The 18,677-nt window shown below is 35.8% G+C and overlaps 1 protein-coding gene across 1 annotated transcript in view; it reads right to left on the bottom strand.

Annotated features, from left to right (window-relative positions):
* Positions 1-18,677, bottom strand: part of SPATA17 (spermatogenesis associated 17) — an 88,153-nt gene that overhangs the window by 7,213 nt on the left and 62,263 nt on the right. The window contains exon 9 of the mRNA XM_015622284.2: positions 15,116-15,254. Coding sequence (XP_015477770.1) covers positions 15,116-15,254 — 139 coding nt within the window. The remainder of the gene's footprint in view (positions 1-15,115; positions 15,255-18,677) is intronic.

Genomic DNA, 18,677 nt, shown 5'->3' on the forward strand with positions numbered 1-18,677 from the left:
TTGGAAACCAGGCAGTACTGCCAAGTGTCACTGCACAGCTCCAGTCCACAACCCCACCTGTTTAACACTAAGTGGTCATATTTAAGTGTTTCCTATGATCCTAATGCTTGTAATAGTAAAATTAAAGTTTTAAATTGAGCTGTCATAGAAAGTCTTCTGACCTGTTAATAGACACAGAGGTCTCTAACAAGGAAGCAAACCACAAACAGTAAGCTGTTAGACAAGTAAAATGTTGATCCAGCTAACTTTTATTCTCAGCAAATTTATCAATACTGGTTAACAATACTTCCAACTAGTACAGGGCCTTCTGACATGACAAAATGAGTGTAACAACCCATTCTGTCAATACAACACAAATGTCATTTCAAGTGCTCAAAACCCACTAAGCTACCCTAAAAAAGATTGATTTATCTGCTCCAGTGTTTCTTTGGGGCAAACTTTTCTCACAACTGAAACCAATTAGTGGGCCTGGCACTTGTAGTGCAAAATGTAGGTCAGCATCAAGTAATAAAAAAGTATTGACTTTTCTCTGTCTGTAAGCAGCATGAAAGGGGTGCCATGGCCTTGTCGTATATGAAAAGAGCTCCATTAATTTCACTTATTTCAACCAGGGCTGTCAAATACTAATGCTTCTATTGCACTTTTCACACAAAGTACATTGACACCAATCCTGGCCCCAGTGTACCAAGTTTACAATATTTCAGTCAGCGAAAGGAGTACTATAATTTTTAATTCCCTGTAGTACATTTAGTCTCTTTAAGCAGCACTGCTCATAAGACTTACTTAGAGATATGAGCTGGGACATTAATAACAGGTTCATACTTCTTCCCATGGGCAACAGAACGTATTCCTTGGCCACAGCTTCAAAAGCTAATTAGCCAGAAAGTTCAGGACAGAGTTGTTTGGCACAACTCTGTTTTTGTGGCTGGTGGGCACAGACTGCCAGCTTTACTTTCTGCTGTGGAGAAAGAAACCAAAATCTAGGAAGAGGTCTTCCATGACTTAAGGCTATAAAATTGAAAAGCTAATGTGTTAACCAATTGGGTCAACCAGCCCCTTCAAAAAAGAGATAATAACAAAAGCCTGGATCTTGCCTTAGGGACTGGATCTCATTGTGTCAGCATAGAGGTATTGACTCCCAGGGAAAAAAAAAAATCAGAATTCCCTGCCCAGAGCTGACAAGTGACCACTGCTGTGATGAATGGGGTAGAATTGCACCTTTCTCTATTTAGCTTACCAACAGGATGCAGAGGAGAAGGAGGAACCAACATCTACCTCCTCATTCAACTGTCTACTACTGTTACCAATTTGAAAACCTCTACATTTTGTTCTTTCTGGTAGGAGCAATAAACTTTTCCTGGAAGCACAGGATATTTTATGAGCTTCTCCATATTGTGGATAGACACAGCAGAGGTCAAACTGACTCAAAATGTTACGATCTTGTTTCCCTCTATTTTCTGCAATTTGCCTTCTAAACTGACTTTTCTTTTTTTCAAGTGAAGTTTATGGTTCTTGTTGACAAGCTTGAGGGCTCTGAGTCTGATGTCTAACTCATTCCCTAATTACCTCCTGCAAGTGCAAACATCACCACCAACAATAAAACTCTTTGATTTAAAAAGACCGGGTGACTATGGTAGAAGGCAATTTTCTACTTGCTTTAATGACTTTGTAAGTCTTACCCTTTGAATCAACTTGCTATTAGATCTTAAAATAAAATGATATTGTATAGCCATCATAAAAGGAAACTTTATAACCTTCTGTGTTACGCTTACATCAGGCAAGTTTTTTTTCTATTTGTTAGTTTTAGTCTTTTATTGACATTATGATAATGTGTTGTAAAAAAGAATCAGGAAATTATGTTCACAGTAGGAAATTTAACAACACTATTTTAATATCCTATCTTCCAAACAGAAAGAGAAAACATTAATTGCTACTTAATTTATGTAACAAACATTTCATTATTTTTACACTTAATTTTTCATGGATATTTATGACTATCACTGACTCTTACATGTTTTATCTTTTATGAATTAAAAATGAGGAAGCCAAACTCAAGCAGTGCTTGTTAGGAATTATGAAAGATTTCTAATGATGGCTCATGAGTTTGTAAAACCACTGACTTGATACTCACATAGGTTTAGATACTTCCTGCGTGATGTGTCAAATTTGAACAGCATAGCCATGTGTGCTCCCCTGGGACAGCCTAACATGAAAATTATTACTCCATTCCTCCATTTCTGGAGTATTTGGAGAATGAAGTGTTCTGCTACTCATTTGTGCTCACTGAAGTCTCCTTTCATAGCTCAACAGCTAATTGTGCCAATTTGTTCTTTGGATATAGCTGGAGACAACTGACAGAAATGAAGCTCTAAAACTTCTTGTCCTCATCTGTGCAAGGTAGGAGATGATGGGTTCCAGGCTTGAAAAGAGCCTATTTTAGCTCCTGCAAGGTTAGAAGCAGTTTGGACAAAGGAACAAAAGCATATCCCCTTTCATAGCTACACAAATTAAGCTATGACATGACAAAAAATAATGATGCTCTTGAGAATGCAATAGTTTCAGCCACTGTACAAGGAAAGCACAACTATTCCTAAACAAGTAAGATATTCTGTGATAGCTGTGTTCATTAAGGATTACAAATATGAAAACCCCAAACTGTCGTTTCTCACATGCAAAGGCAAATTATCTCTGGGCTTTGATGGAAGTTCTATACAAGGAAGGACAAAGGAAAAAAAGGAGAAGAATTTGGTCCAGTAAATTACTTTCTCCTGTAAGTATTGCTTCTGCAAAATTAACCTGGGATCTGAAATTAGGCTGTCTTTTTTGTCATGTGTAATATAACCAGCAATGAAGATTTGTGGTCCAAATTTGCATTTGTTACATTTACTTAGTACCCTGCAGTCATTGTGGTTGCCCAAGGGGAAGGAAGTGTGGAATTCCCAGCTGTACCCTGTATGTTCATTTATTCCATTTATTAATGATCTGCAAGCCAAGGCACTGTCTGGTCCTTCCTCTCAAACATGGACTAGCTGTACTATGCTTTAGAGAGAAATACATTCTCCCTTATAAATAACTGTTCAGTTAATTAATTTCATTATGTGTATAAAGCTAATCTACAGGAGAATAAGTCACCTTGATGTAGACACTTTCCAGGTACTTTTAGACCTGTTCAGAGTCAGTATCAATATTACAAGTATAGCTTGCCACACAAAGTTTCGGTGGGTGCTATACCATACTTTAGGCAATGTTATGAAACATCACCCAAGCTCTGTTCTGAATGTCTGTATGTGAACCAAAACTGCCAAAGACAATACTCTGTTTTTTCAACTATGTAGCCTTTTTTTACAAGTAAATTAAATTAAGAAACCAATGTGAATTTCTCCACAAGCTATTTCATACTTGGATACCCTTGAACTTTACTGAATCTGGGCTAAAAAACAAATGTGCAGTTGAAATAGTTCAGTAAGTATTCAGAATCCCAAGAGGTGTTTATTTGCCATTGTCATGCAAATATCTCTTACAGTGTATTTTAACAAAATATTTCGGAAGAGGGGAGAAGAAGTCCATCTTAATCTATTTAAGATGTATAAATAACATTGTCAAAAATGAACACTCTAATGAGAAATATATAACCCTTTAAAGAAGTTATTAAATCTGAGGTGGAGACTAACACTACATTCCTATGTACAAAGAACCCCACAGACTTAAAAAGCAGCTGATGAAAAAAGTAAAGGACTTATTTTTAGGACAGTACTTGTATTTTTAAATTTGTATTTTCTTGTCCTGTCCATCACACACACTCTGCTAGCAACAGGACTTGAATTAAACACTAGTGCAGTTAGGGATAAACGTCTTGACTTAGGCCATTTGTAAGCTCCCTCTTCATTGTCTAATCTGTTCAACTACCACATTCTCTTTCCAGCTGAAAACAAGCCAGTGCCAAGTGCTCACTGCCAAGACAAACTCTGAACCACTTTTAACCTGCTAGACTAATGCCAGAAAATGTTTAACCTGCCAAGATCAAGTTGCAACTCTCTCTAACTTGCCAAAATCATGCCACCAGGAGTTAAGAACGAAAAATTCCGAGTTGAAATCATCAAATCCTTGAAAACATTTATCTTATTTGGCTTCTGATATGCAGCAAAACCATTACTTCAGTTAGATTTCATCTGGCTTCATATGGTTCTGGATGATACTTTCTAACCTGATTGTTTTCTGTGATGAAATTACTAGATATGCAGATCAAAGGAGAACAGTTGATGACACTGTCTGGCTGAGCTTTAACAAGGCTTTCACACAATCTCCCAGAGAATCCTTTTAACCAAGCTGGTAAATTATAGTCTAGATGTGCAGACTAATAGATGTAACAGCTGCCTGGAGTCTCAGGTTCAAAGAGTAGCATTGAATGGCTTCTCCTTAACTGGAACTTGGGTACCAACATATTTTCTCAGGTGCTCTTCTTGGGGCCTATGTTAATATCTTCCTCAGTGACCTAGAGATGGAGAGGGAATGCTCTCTCCTCAGGTTCCCAGATTCCACCAAAGTACTGGGTACCATGGAGACCTTGGAGGGCTGTCACTCAGTGATGTAGACAGGCTGGAGGAATGGCCTGACAGAAAGTTACAAAACACAGGATGGACAAATGCACAGATTCACTCCAGAGCAAAGCAGACTCAAGGCTAGCAGGCTGGGCAGCACCTCTGCAGAAGAGGACCTGGTGGTCCTTGTGGGCAACTAGCTAAACACCAGTCAGCAATGTCTCCTAGCACCCTAAAGCAAAACCCAGTTTTCCTCTCCAGAAATACAAGCTACCTTCAGAAGAGACAGAAGTGATCAAACAGGAATATTTTCTCATTTTGCAGGCAGCTTACTTTGCAGATCAGCTAAGCCCAGAGAAACTAGTCATGTCCCATCCAGTGTTTACAAATGCTCTCATTAATCAATAAAATGGGAACAAGAGCTTGTAGACTAATAGCTATTGTTATTTTTTCTATCTGTCTTTACTCATATATGATAACATATCTTCTTTATGTGTCACATTTTCAGCAGCACTTTTTCTTCTGTGTAAATCCACCAGTTCTTTGATAGAGTTCTGGAATAGCATCAGCTACAGTGATTGCTCACTCAGGTGCCACAGATTTGTTTTGGCATTAGCACGAAGTTAGTTCTGACAAACTTGCTGATTAGAAGCTTTGGGGAGAAGAACAGCTGGTATTTATAGCCAAACATTTTTACAGATTCAACACTGTTCAGAAAAATGATAAGGATTACACTTATTAGCACAAATTTTAAAAATAAATTGCTGAGCAATTCAAAACCTAAATCCATGCTGCATTGGTTCTGATATGAATACAAGTTATAGTAAATGCAACAACTTGTGTAGTGATATTCTGTGGTAGTGTATAAACAAAAGTTTATTTCATTTTTCAGATAGATAGCTTCTGAACTAAATTCAACACTCTGCTGGCCACATCAAGGAAAGAATTTAGCCTGAGACTTTAACATCTACGCCTTTAATGTCTATACAGAACTTTCAACGTATAGCTGAGTATGATTATATCTTATAAATTAAGAGGAAGTGAGAATTTCTGCAATGTTTTATATGCTAATTTATTAACTGACAGCGTAGTAGCAATATAAGTTGTACTGTAAAGTTTCCCATACTTCTCTGAGGACTTCAGATTTAAACTGAAGTGTGGAAATTCTTTAAATAGCAATGCATTTTGGTCTTCCTTTTGCCAAAGGCTTGGGCATCTACAAAAACTACAAATCATGCCAAACTCTTTGAGTGATATATGGAGGACCACAATCCACTAGGAAATAAGCTGAGACGAAGTCATTCATTTCATTTGGGTCTTTCAGTGGGATTTGAACCATCCAGCCCACAAACCATGTCTCATGAGATTGCAGTGTACATCCAGCCCACAGTAATAATGATTCATATACATATATGTGTATATGCTTTATTGCTACTTTTAGCTGGATTAAAAGCAATATATCAAATTTTATATTTCTGCTTCTTTTATTAGCTTTCTAGTATTTGATCAGCTGATAGAGGCAGTAATGAAATGTTTTTTTATAAACTGGAGTTTGTAAGTCCTGTCCTGAGAATGTAATATTTCAAAAAATAGCCTAAGCTTTGGGGAAAAAACCAATTACAGAAACAGCATTAAAAATGCCAAGCACTGGGCAGAAGCAATTCTGGATCAGTTTAAAAAAGTGATTGATGAAACTCTAATCTGAGCTGAAGGAACAGTTTCACGACAAGCTGTGACCATTCCACACACTTCATTAGCTGCCATAATTAGCCTGGTGTTTCAATTTGTTAGAACTGGTGGGGACAATTTTACTCAGAATGCAAACATCAAAAAACAGGGTGCCTCAGACTTCAGAAGAGGCTGATGAGAAGCTTTTCTAGTCTCTGTTAACTAAAAGATTAATTACAGCTGATGGGAGGCTGTACTCTGATTGTCACTCTGTCTATGTGCATTACTTTTAGCATTAGAAGAGAGACACGGTTGACACTACACTGCTCAGTCAAGCAGCTTTGCATTAGTATACAAAGTCTGATAATAGGTTCTGTTTTTATTGTTTCTCTTTTTTCCTTTTTCCCCTCTTAGTTTGAGACTCTCATATCTAAAAAGTTATTCTTTAAAAGAGCAGGGTGTCTGGTTGGTAATGGTAAGCACTAATCATATATGCTGTCATTCCTTCACATGACTACAGGTGAGAAATTCTAACATGTCTCAAAGCTACAAGCTTGGAATAGTTTTAGTTCCTATTATTGCAGTCAAAATGTAAATTCCTACTCAAATAGTCTCATTATGAGAAACAAAACCAATACACTTATGAAACTGGTACTGTGTCCTTCAGTCTTTGTACCGTACTCCTCTACCTGAGGTGTGGTTACCTCTTTACATTAACTCAAAGCTTGTAAGGTTATTAAAATGGAAGTGAAGTTTGAATTTGAGGTGAAAATGTTAGTCCTGAATAATTCCATAACTTTCATTCTAGAACATTAACACATTGCAAATCGCCTGCTCATAAAAACACTCCTTATTTGGATATGCCTTTCACTTTCCTACATGGAAAAGTGAGATCAACATTGACTGTAAGAGATCAACAAAGACTGTAAGAGAACAAATAATATAGTTTATCATGGTGGAATATCCTTTTAACCTGAGCTTGTAAAGGGCATGTTGAAACCAGCTCTTCATTGCATTAAATGAATAAACACTGAAGTGTATTCTAAAGTGAATATCATATCGTGATTTAAAATGGGAAAATGAGTCCAGAATTGATTAAAAACATAAATTTTGAAGAAAGAAGCATTAGAAACTTACATCAAACCATTAAGACAACAAGCAGTCTGTACTACTTTCCATGTCTCATTCATTCTAACATAACTGCACAAAGCTTTTACTATGGTTTTTCCAATTAAAGAAAGGTAGGTTACTCTAAAATATATTTTTCTGCACTGTGTTTTGAGAATAATGTACTTTTGCTCTCTGGAGAGAGCATCAAAACAAACAAAAAAGAAAAACCTTTCTTTCAACTTGGGTTCATACCTGGCATAATATCTTGGAACACCTATGAGTGTTATTAGCATTTAAATTATGAAACTATACAATCACAATGAGTCAGTGTAGCAAAATCTCTAATTCAGACATCATTTCAAGATGCAGCAGTCTGTAGTCTTCAGTGAGTGAACCTGTTGCAAGAAAGTCATCAAAATATGTGCCTCTGATCTTAGACCTCAATTTTGCAAACTCACCAGCAATGTACATTTAAAGATGAGATTTTAAAAGTCTGTTCTTCTGAGAAAATGGGCAACACCATTTTTCCTAGAACATTATCTGAATGGTGTGTATTTAAATATGTATTATAATCATTATGGGCCAGATCCTTACCTGATGCCAATTGGACCAGATCCATGGATATATCTCAATTATGGTAGGTCTGAGGACCAACTCTCAAACCTGCAGTTTTCAACAGTTGTATGGCCCATGTAATTCTCAGAGGATTGTGTGAAAAGCTTTTGGTTACCTTAATTTCAACTCTATTTAACAAGCACAAACAAGGTCTCAGTGAGTATTATCAAATAATAAGTAGCTTGCTTTTGCAGACAAGTTTCATAAAGAATTTCAAGTGACTTCAAAATATAGCCTTTTTAATTTAATATTGTGGCAAATTGAATTGAGTTGAAATACATTATGTTTGACATACATATAAAAAAATCCACTTAATTCCAAGAATACTGAACAGTACTGAACAATACTGAATCAAAACTGATATGAAAAGGCAAGGCCATGGATTTCCCAGTTTAGTGTATGTATTTTGAATTCCAACAAACAAAATCGTATCCAAATAGTCAACACCTAAAGGAATATAAACAAATTATGTTTAACTTCAGTATCTTCTGTTTCTAGATTAATTGAGGGTTTTTTTTGCAATTTAAAGCTGTGTCACAAATTACTGTAATGTACACTAAGCATGTATTGAAGGAATTGGGAAAGATACTCTATTTCTAAAGAGTTTCTGATTAAATAATGGGCCTTAAAATGTTTAAACAATGTGTACAAGAGGAATTATTTACAAAGCTTAAACATACATACTCTCACAGAAATACTGGTTAAAGTTAACTCTTACTAAAAAAGCAAGATTTTCTTTTATACCACTAAGATGCAAGTTACATTATTAAATGAGGAAGGTAGGCAAAGCAAGGCATTTATCATCCAACAGACAAATGACAGAGGATTCCTAGTTAGACAGTATAATAAGTGCCATCTAATTTTCTCTTTTGAATCAATTTATTCTTCAAAGCCTTGGATCATCATCAAGGGACTGCATTTTCCCACTGAGAAATTACAGAACTGAAAATCAGGTTTTATAAAATATTCAACTAGTTGCCCACAAACCCTTAAAAATAACCACTAGAATGGATTTTTTTAGACTAGTGGTGACAGTATCTCTTCTAATGCAAATAATTGAATGGTTTGACTCTTCTCAGACACTACTTTGTAGCATTACTTCAAAATCAGACCCTGTGATTCATCAGTAACCACCAGAAAGTTTTTTCACCCTTCCACTTATCCACAGATTCTTTTCTGCATTTAGTTGAATATTAGCCAAGGGTAAATTTTGCATGGTTTAATTTGATTCACAGTGTTTACCATCTTTCTACAACCAAGAAAATAATTTGAAAGCTCAATGATTGTTAATAATAATTAATAATTGTATATCAAGCATAGCATTTTTCAAAAGCAACCCAACAGTGGTGACCTTAAGGATTTTCTCAAAGAAAACAATCTACAGCTCAAAAACCTTTCCAGTGGAAGCACTGAAAGTGATCTTTATAAAAAAATGTAATTCTGTAAATATGACACAGTCATAAGGAACCTGGAAAGGTCATTATGTAAACTGTCAGAAGTTGGAATTGTCATTTTCTTTCCTGGAAAATGAAATGGGTTCATCTTAAAATATGAGATATTTCATTCTAGTCCTCTGAATTTGAGGTGTTCCATTTTTGGACATGGCACACTCCTGCTTTTCTTAATACCTGTCTCAACAGAACGTCATGACATTTACCAAAAAAAAAAACCAAAAACAAAACAAACAAACAAAAATAGATTAGAAGTTGCCAAAGTGACTTTAAGATACTTTTTGTTACCCAGTTTCAGAGACCACCTGCTGATTAAATTGTTCTGTGATATTAAATTGGGCAACACTGCTCTTTTTCTGTACTACCTAATCAGGTAGGCAAACACCTGAGCTCCAAGGAGCTCACAGCATTGAAGAGTAACGCTGTTCAGGGAATCAACCTATGTGAAGGCAGGGAATCATTCAGGCTGATTTTCATGTGATGATACAGGACCATTCTGACTCCAAGTGGTTCTTCTGAGAGCAGAAAATAAATGCTGCAGGTTAGAAAATATATGTTACAGGGTACAGACAGACTTTTCATGAATAATATAGTAGATATTGTTGTAGGACTAGATCCTTGGATTTAAATGATTTGGTTTGGTGCAGGACTCAGGATAGAAAAGGAAGTGAGAGAAAGTAGTGGCTTTTTGGAAGCAGATAGTTGATAACTCAATCTAAGGGTTCAGTTGGAGCATCTGAATAGATACAACAAGTCATGCTAGCAGTAATAACCATGCAGGAGCCATGTCATGGGCTGGGGATTGCTGGAGTGCATCCCATTTTGGCAGGAAACCAATCCCTGACTTGGCTCATGAGGAAACCAAGACTGGAACAAGCAAATTCTTACAACCCATCTAATAATTCCCTTATGGCTGCTACATTATGTAAGATCTGTATTGTCTAGGAAAACACACAGAGGTTGTATTGGGGAATTAGGAATCTGATATTCCAAATATGTGCTAACACTTCTCATGTACATTAGTAACTTCTGTCACAAAGCACACTGGTAAATATGGGTTTTAAAGTTTTAAAAAGTATTAAAGCTGACAGTTCAGATTAGCCAGTATCACAACATCTTATCTTGGATAATCTTTTGTAATTAAAATGAAAACTAGCAAATTCCTTTGATAAAAATGAAATCACAGTCTGAGCGAGAAAGAATTTAAAACTTCACACAAATCATGCCTATGATCTCAAGTCAAATCATTGGAAGGCAAGAAAAATGGAGTTAAGGTGGAATTTAAGTAAATTTCAGTATAGTCAGGGATGGGAAAGCACAAATAGTGTATCAAAAATTCTGCCTCACAATGACATCATCCGCTAGACATGACTGTTTTATGTGTTGAGATAGAACTAATTTTCAAACAGAAAAAAATCTCTTTCCCCCCCCCCCCCCCCAAGATTTTTTTCTGTTTTCTCTATTAACCCAGATTGAAAATCTGTCAGTTCTTGGACAAAGAGCCAAATTTATGCCTACTGTAAAGCAGTGCAACTGTGCTTTTCATTGTACATATGTAACATTCTTTATATAAATTCTGGCTTGGAATATATATTCATACTTGTTTTTGTCTGTTATATATGTCATGATTTAATTAAATACTTCTGAAACTTCATGCAATCACAGTTAAAGGTAATCACTGTTGAACAAAAGCAACTGAAGCTGTTGATTGTGCCTTTATCTACACTGGCTGAATCTGAGCCTGTAATTCTCTGCCTCTGGTGACAAAGATGGAAGTGATATAATTTATATATGGAACAACTATTGCCTGCTACGCAGTACAGTGTGAAAATGCCGGCAGTGTTGACCAGAGTCCTGCTTCCACTGCTCCACCAAAAGAAGAAATGTGCTGGTGGTGAGTTATGAGGGCTATTTTTCCTAGCCCAGGCAAGGCCATAATAATCAGAATTATTTGAAGTTGATATTTGATTAACACTGGCAGTACTCTATAAGTGATTTCCACTAGACAACATGTAATTATTTAATTATTTCCCATTATTAATGGAATGAAACAATTCAAAACAAACAGCTAGAATGACTGTTTTGCCAGAAGCTCATAAGCATCAATTCATACATGTAGAAATCTTACTAAAATTATATCAAGCTGGCCTGTTGAACTTGAAAGGCATATTTTATCCCAATCAATGCATGAAAGTAAAATTATCAATAGCTAAGGCATGTTTCTCTGCTGTACAGTTCAGCTGTAATGATCCTCACACACTGCACTTGCACATCAATTATGATAATCATAATCACGGTCGTTAAGCTGAATGTTCATTATTATCAGGATGCTGGTGACAGCAGATTCAATCATCGGGTGCAATGGGCAGGCAGTCACAGTCCCACCCAAGTTTCTGCAGACAGCGTTGTGCCACATTAAATCTACGATGTGTTCCACATCCCACTCCATTCCAAAAGCTGTAGACGGTAAAGGTCAACTTTATGTTCTGTGCAATATGCTTAGGTTCTCTAAATTAATTCTTTGCAGTCCTGGGTATTTTTATGCTTTGTAGATAATAAAATCCTGTTTAGGGCCAAAATGCCTGTGCAAATAATGAAACTGTGATTCAGTTGTACTGTAATTCACCTATAATAAGGCATCAGAGAGAAGAATTTATCAGAATGGAACGTCTTAAACTATCACATCCTGAATTTTACAAATAAGAAAACATTAAATGCTGTCATTAAAGTCAGTTTTCCAAAATGTATATGCAAACTAATTCAAATACCGATTAAAGACTGTAAGCTTTCATTTCTGCCTCAGCAAATATGAACATATGTGAGTGTTTTGACAGCTGAAAGACTATAAAGACTATGGTTAGCTGTTTGATCCCTCGACTGTCCATCTACATTGGAATCTATCACTGTAGATTAAATTCCTAGTGACTAGTACATTTTTTACATTGTAACTTCTCATATTAATTCTACCAAAGGCATTGAAAAGTATTTATATAGATAATGTAAAACTTAAAATATATAAGTATTTTTATGTTTTATACTGATTTATTGAGTAAACTAACTAGATTCAGCTTCACTAAAGGCAGTGTTTCCATTCCTTGTTTATTTATAATGAAGAATTAGAACAGACCACTTCTTCCCTTAACTCAAACTTCTTTGAAATGTAAACGGAGTGAGATAAAATTTTCAGATTATAACTAGACGAAAAAAAAGAACTACTAACTTTTCCTCACATAGATACGGTAGTAATTATGTTTAGAGGAAGTCTATGCTAATACCGCTTCATTTTCCAGAAGATATGTAACAAGGTAATATTTTTCATTGTTGCTCATTTTGCTTCTAAAGTAATTATATAATTTACATACTAATCTTTTTGTGACTTGACTTGAATTAAATTGCATAGCAATAAACACATGAAAACCTCAGGAAAATACAACTAGAACATGCTCGTGCACACACACACACGAAGAAACTTTTTGTATTTAATATTAAAAAAGCCAGATAATAACAGCTAACATCAAATAATACCTCAGCAGTTCAGGTGGGTCACTGATCCTCTGACCACTGACTTCACTCCTTGGAAGAACTTACACAGTCTTACCAGCAACAATACAAGAAACTTGTTTAGCATAAGACTGTCAGAAGCTGAGTAGAGATCAGTTTTATCAGCTACTCAGCTTGTAATAGAGGTGGCATCCACAAAAATATAACCTTGTGGTAAACTCAAAGGAGGGTTGTGTTCAGCAGACAAACTATTAAGCAAAGATCCATTTTTTTCTAGTATTTTTTAAATGCCCTTTAGTCTTGTGATTCATTAGAACAGATAATTTTTTTCATAGCACAGATGTATTCAAAGTTTTCATACAGTTTAGAAATAAGAAAGTGACACAGAGTTCTACCAAATTTAGCAGTTAGGAAAGTATGACCTCACATCTGCCTATAGGCCTTTTTCCATTAAATTGCCATGAGGAGCTTGAGGTTTTGTGGTTCTTTTTGAGTTTTTTCCTGATAATAATGACCCATTAAAGCAGTAGGTATGTCATAAATAGCCCTTTTCTCCTCTTATCTCTCTGCTAGGGTAAGTGGCTCCTAATGGAAGCTTCATATTGATTTAGAATTGGGGTTGGAAGGCTCTGTGTCATGTTGGGTTAATGTATACAGCTATTCACCTCCAGAGATTTAGGCTGATATCTATCCAAGATCACAAGTGAGGGGTTTTTTTTGCTAAGCCCATAGTTTATATATGTGTAATATGACATACATTATAAATATCTTTAGATTTTTGATATCATCATCTGAGCCTGAGCAAGAACTACTAAGAGCTGGAAAACCAAGTCTTTACAGGACAAGATGAGTGCCAGAAATAAGACAAAGATTTCTTTATTCATCATACTTATGCTGTGGGTCTTCAGCCAGTCATAACTTCCACTCCTTGCTTTTGAAAGACAAATTCAGATCTTTTTCTTTGATTGTTGGTGTTACATTTGCAAGGAGATATCATTAATGCATACTGAAATACCAAAATTTTATTCTTAGCTAATTTTTAAACCTTAAAGTTTTGTGGAAAAATCTTTTCAAAATGTTCCTTTTCAAACTAAAATTCCTTGGAACTTGCGTTATATTTACAAAGGTTAAACAGTTTTCAAGGAAATAATTTATCATATGTTACAAAATCCCAGAATTCTTTAGGTAAGAAGAGTCCTCTTGAGATCATCCTCTACAGCCTCCCTACTCAGCTAGAGCAGGTTGCCTAGACTATGGATATACCCAAGGATAAAGATTCTACAACCTCTTTGGGCAACCTGGGCCAGTGCTCTGTCATCCTCACACAAAAGAAGTAGAAAAAAAAGTGTTGTCTTTTTTTTAGATGGAATTTCATGCACTCCACTTGTGTTCATTGACTCTCGCCCTGTCACTGGATACTACGGAGTCTGAGAAAGGTTTGGGGTCCTGTTCTTTCTTCAGTCTTATCAGGTGTTTATGCACTTTAATAGGCTCTCCCCTGTGCCTTCTCTTCTCCAGAATGAAGTGTTCCAGCTGTCTCAGCCTTTACTCCTACAAAAGATGCTTCAGTCCCCTAACTATATTGTAGAGAGTGCAGCACAGAGCCAAAGTCCATTATCCTTTTTGTACTCAGAAATTTTAAAGTGATTAAGATACCTAATACAAATAGAAGTAATGCAAACCCTACACAAACTCATGTTGTGAGAAAAATTACCTCTTGCAGCACTACAAAACAAGACACATATGAGATGCTCCTGACAAAGCAGGCAATTATGTCTTCTTAAAATAAAAAACAGCTATTCAGTAGTTTTAAGATTTTTCTAAATAGTGTAAGCAGTAAAATATTGTGTTGTTTTAATCAGGTTTTGCTATAATTTCCTGAAGGCTTATCCTAATGTGTAAGAGTAAATATACAAACTCTCTTAAATCAGAAAAGGCAAAACAAAAAGAATGAAACTTAGCAAAATGTATGTAATGGGAGCTTTACTTAATCAGGATCTTAAAGCCTGATCTTGTAGGACCAACAGGTTTCCTCAATTGAACCTGGCTGAATTTACCAGAGAGTCAAGGAAATCTCACATCTCATCACAGCTCTAACTACGTGATTTTATAACATGCCAGAAAGAATCCCATTGGACTGCATGATCTCTGGATCATACTGAAATTCACTTAGTTCTAATAAGATAGCAATCTAAAAAAGTAAATAAATCCTTGATTTTTGCAGTGACTTACCTTGTCTGCTATCCACTTCTTAGGATATACTTCTCTGAAATATTTAGTTCCATAGGCTTCTTGTCCATATTTGCCTGACTTACAAAGTGATGGCTCATACTTCTCATCATTTTTATGATATGATGAAAATGGCAGAAATCTGAAATTCAAGAATATTTTAAAATCAGTTATGCTCTTCTCTAGGTGCCACATGATTGATGTAAATCAATGCTGCAGGAGATGTCACAGACACATGTTCCTGATATTTTTCAGCATCTTATTAATGTTCCCTCTTAGTATTGTGAGAGAATTACTGTAATTTCTCCTGCAGCTTCTTTCAGATTAAATTTGGAGCAAAGAGATAGTGAGTTTCAGCAGGATAAATCACCTCTGGAGATTGACATCCTTTGGTATAACCAAAGCTAAATAAACTAAAGTCTCATTTAACAGAGCAGAAACTTGCACATGCTTGTAAACCAAAAAACTAAGAAATTGTTTCTTCAGAATTCACAGACTGTACTTCACTCTTAAGTTATAATTAAATCCTAAATAGTGATCTTTTTGAGATAGGTTCTTTCATTTTTGGTCATAATGATGATGGACTTGCTGCTTACATAGTGCCAACGAGCAGTGAACCTGCTGGAAGGGGTTTTCAGATGGATGTCCCTAACTGTCATGGACAACCACAGGGTTTTTGGGTAAGTTCCACAGCAAACTGTAGGAAGGAAGGTGAAAAACATCTTGTATATACAAGATTGGCAAGACACCCTAGAAACACATCTTAGTTCCTTCTATTTCAGTTTCCAGGAGAGTCATGAGAGCAAACAAGTACATTTTACTACAAAGTAAAACATGGGCAATTTAATTTATCATTGCTGGTATTCTGAAAAAATCAACATGTGTTCTTAATTCTAGAAGTGAAGGAAAAAATGTATGTCAGTAAAATTAGAAAGATATGCTTCAGAAGTTTAAAACAACACTTTTAAATGCCATGACAAGAAGTGTAGTTAATTAGAACCCTTCCTTAGCTGAAAGCTTTTCAGAATCCCGAGTCACTATAAGAGTTAGGCAAACAAAATTTTGATTAAAATAAGGAATAAATACCCTTTGTCTCTCAGCTGATACAGATGCATACAATTATTTGACTAACTGATTTATCAGAAACTGTTTGAGTGGTTTTAAAAATTATTTTCTTTTCACCTCATAAAAAGAAATGGTTTTAGAATCTTTCCAGCTATATCAACTTCTATCACATGCCACAAACAAATGTCATATAAAATTAGTGAAAGGAAAACCCTGAGTTAGCAGACTTTTAAATAATAAAAAGCTATAGAAGCATGTGTATACCCATGGGAAAGGACACCCTCACACAAGACAGATTAGGGTACTTGTAATGCTAATTTGCACATGGGATGGACATCACACACACACAAAAATTAATGTGGCCCCAGTGTCCCAGAAAATACATCGAAGGTGCTGTGAGCTGGCTGCTCCACTTGCAGTTTTTATCACCTCTGAATTGCATTTTAATAGTACATTTTTCTTTTGTTCAGACATTAAAGAAAATTGGCTTTCTCAGGGGATTGAATAGCTGAGAAGACAAGGCTTGCAGTTTTGGGATTTGCCCATATATGCACAGAATTTAGTTGAGACATAGCATTTATAATTTAACATGAATACCATGTCTGTAAAATTTATACACAAAATTATTTAAAAAATCTTGAGGAAAGAAGAAATAAATTATTACAGTTTTCCTTAAGAAATTTCTATATAGAGGTTTTGATTTTACTGTGGGTCGGTTAATCTTTGTCTTTTTGGCAAGCAAATTCTCAGAGTAAGTTAGGTTCTACTATGATTCCAAAAAACCCTCCAGAATTAACACTTTGAGACACAGCTAGCAGTATGTTCTTTTAAATGAAAGAACAAAAATGTAATAAGGTGTAATGGCAGCTTTTTCTTCCCTTTATACTTCTGCTCTCAGAGTCAGAGCATATCCTTAAAGTGATGATGCTGTAGCTACAAGAAAGGATAACATGCTTGCAAATTCAGTGTCTGCTTAAAGTAAGTGAGAATTTTTATTATGTGAATAAGTAATTAAAAAAATTACAACAATTTTTTGTGTTAAATAGGGTAACCAAATTAATGGGAGTAATACAAAAGTCATTACACGCCCCCAACCAATAATAATAGCAAGAAGTAATAGCACTGCAAAACACTACAGTAATGGTTTTATGTTCTGTAGCTCTTTGTATACACCTGACACAGCTTTTCCCAAAATTAATAACAGTATGTGCTCTGCAAGTGATAGAAGAGAGTGATGGAAGAAGAAAGTTAAATTCAGGCAATGGCAGGATACCATTATCAACTGTACAAGTTCAGATTTCAATAGTTTTGATTTCAAAACATTCACTCATTATTCCTACATCTAGTTTTCAGCTTTTCCTTGTGATTTAAGTGTAAATTCAGAAATTCTTAAAGGTTTTCAGTAAACATGACAGAGGCAGAAATATCAATCATAGAAGGATTAAATTCTGTATTGATGTTTTATTGTGCTGTAGGACAAAGTCAGTATAAGCTGAGACTACCCAAAATATTATTTAATGGAGGGTGAACTTTCCCAAAATAGATATATTGAAAAGTTTAAAAATATTTAATCTCAGCCTGAATGAGAGAGATGCCAAAGAATACATTCAAAATGGGGAAAGGGTTGGAACCAAAAATGGGAAACCACAAGTGGCAGTATTACTCATACATAACCTGAGAAGGACCAAGACCAAGGCTGGCTGTGTCACTGGGGATGAAGGCCAGCTGCACTGCTGCCAGGACCCCTCTATATTGAGCCTAATTAGCCTAAAAATACCTAGAAGCCTTTGCTTAGTAGCCAGACCAGGACCTGATAGCTGCTAGAGGTATTTAAATTTTAAAGACACCATAGATACTTGTTGCTAACAAAAATAAACATTGTTTTATCTGTCATCCTTTGCTGGACCTTCCATCTACTATTAATTTCACCTTTCTAATCCTTTTGTCCCTCACACATTTACACTCCCCCTCCATGATTTTTGTTCCTGCATTCCTTACCTACCATTTCTTCCCTTTAGTCTGTCTCTTTTATTGCAATCTCTCTCACTATTTTGACAGGATTTAGAAGAGGTCTTTTAGATGCTGAAGGTTTCCCAGTTGGGTTGACAGAGATGACAGAAGCAGCAGCAGGAGCTGGTTTCTCATGTCTATGGCAGTGTGAGAGGAGCACAGCACCGCAAGCAGGAAAGACAATTTCACAGGTCCATCACTGACTGCTGGGCAGCAGTGTCCCAACCCTATATGGTACTTACCAATAGGACACAGGACAGAAACAGGACTTTTTATTGAAATTTAAATGACAACAAAAAAACAGTGGTCCTTCAGCATATTCTCCAAACCTGCCCATGAAACAAAATTCCAGCAGTCTAGTGGAGCAAGCAGGTGATACAGATCCCAGAAATGCTTCAAAACATACCCAGACTTCTAAGAACTGCCGGATCTGCTGGACTGACACACATGCTGCACTGCCAGGGCACAGTTAGAAATATAAAACAGAATA

This window comes from Parus major, chromosome 3 (genome assembly GCF_001522545.3).
Source record: "Parus major isolate Abel chromosome 3, Parus_major1.1, whole genome shotgun sequence".
Taxonomy (NCBI): Eukaryota; Metazoa; Chordata; class Aves; order Passeriformes; family Paridae; genus Parus; species Parus major.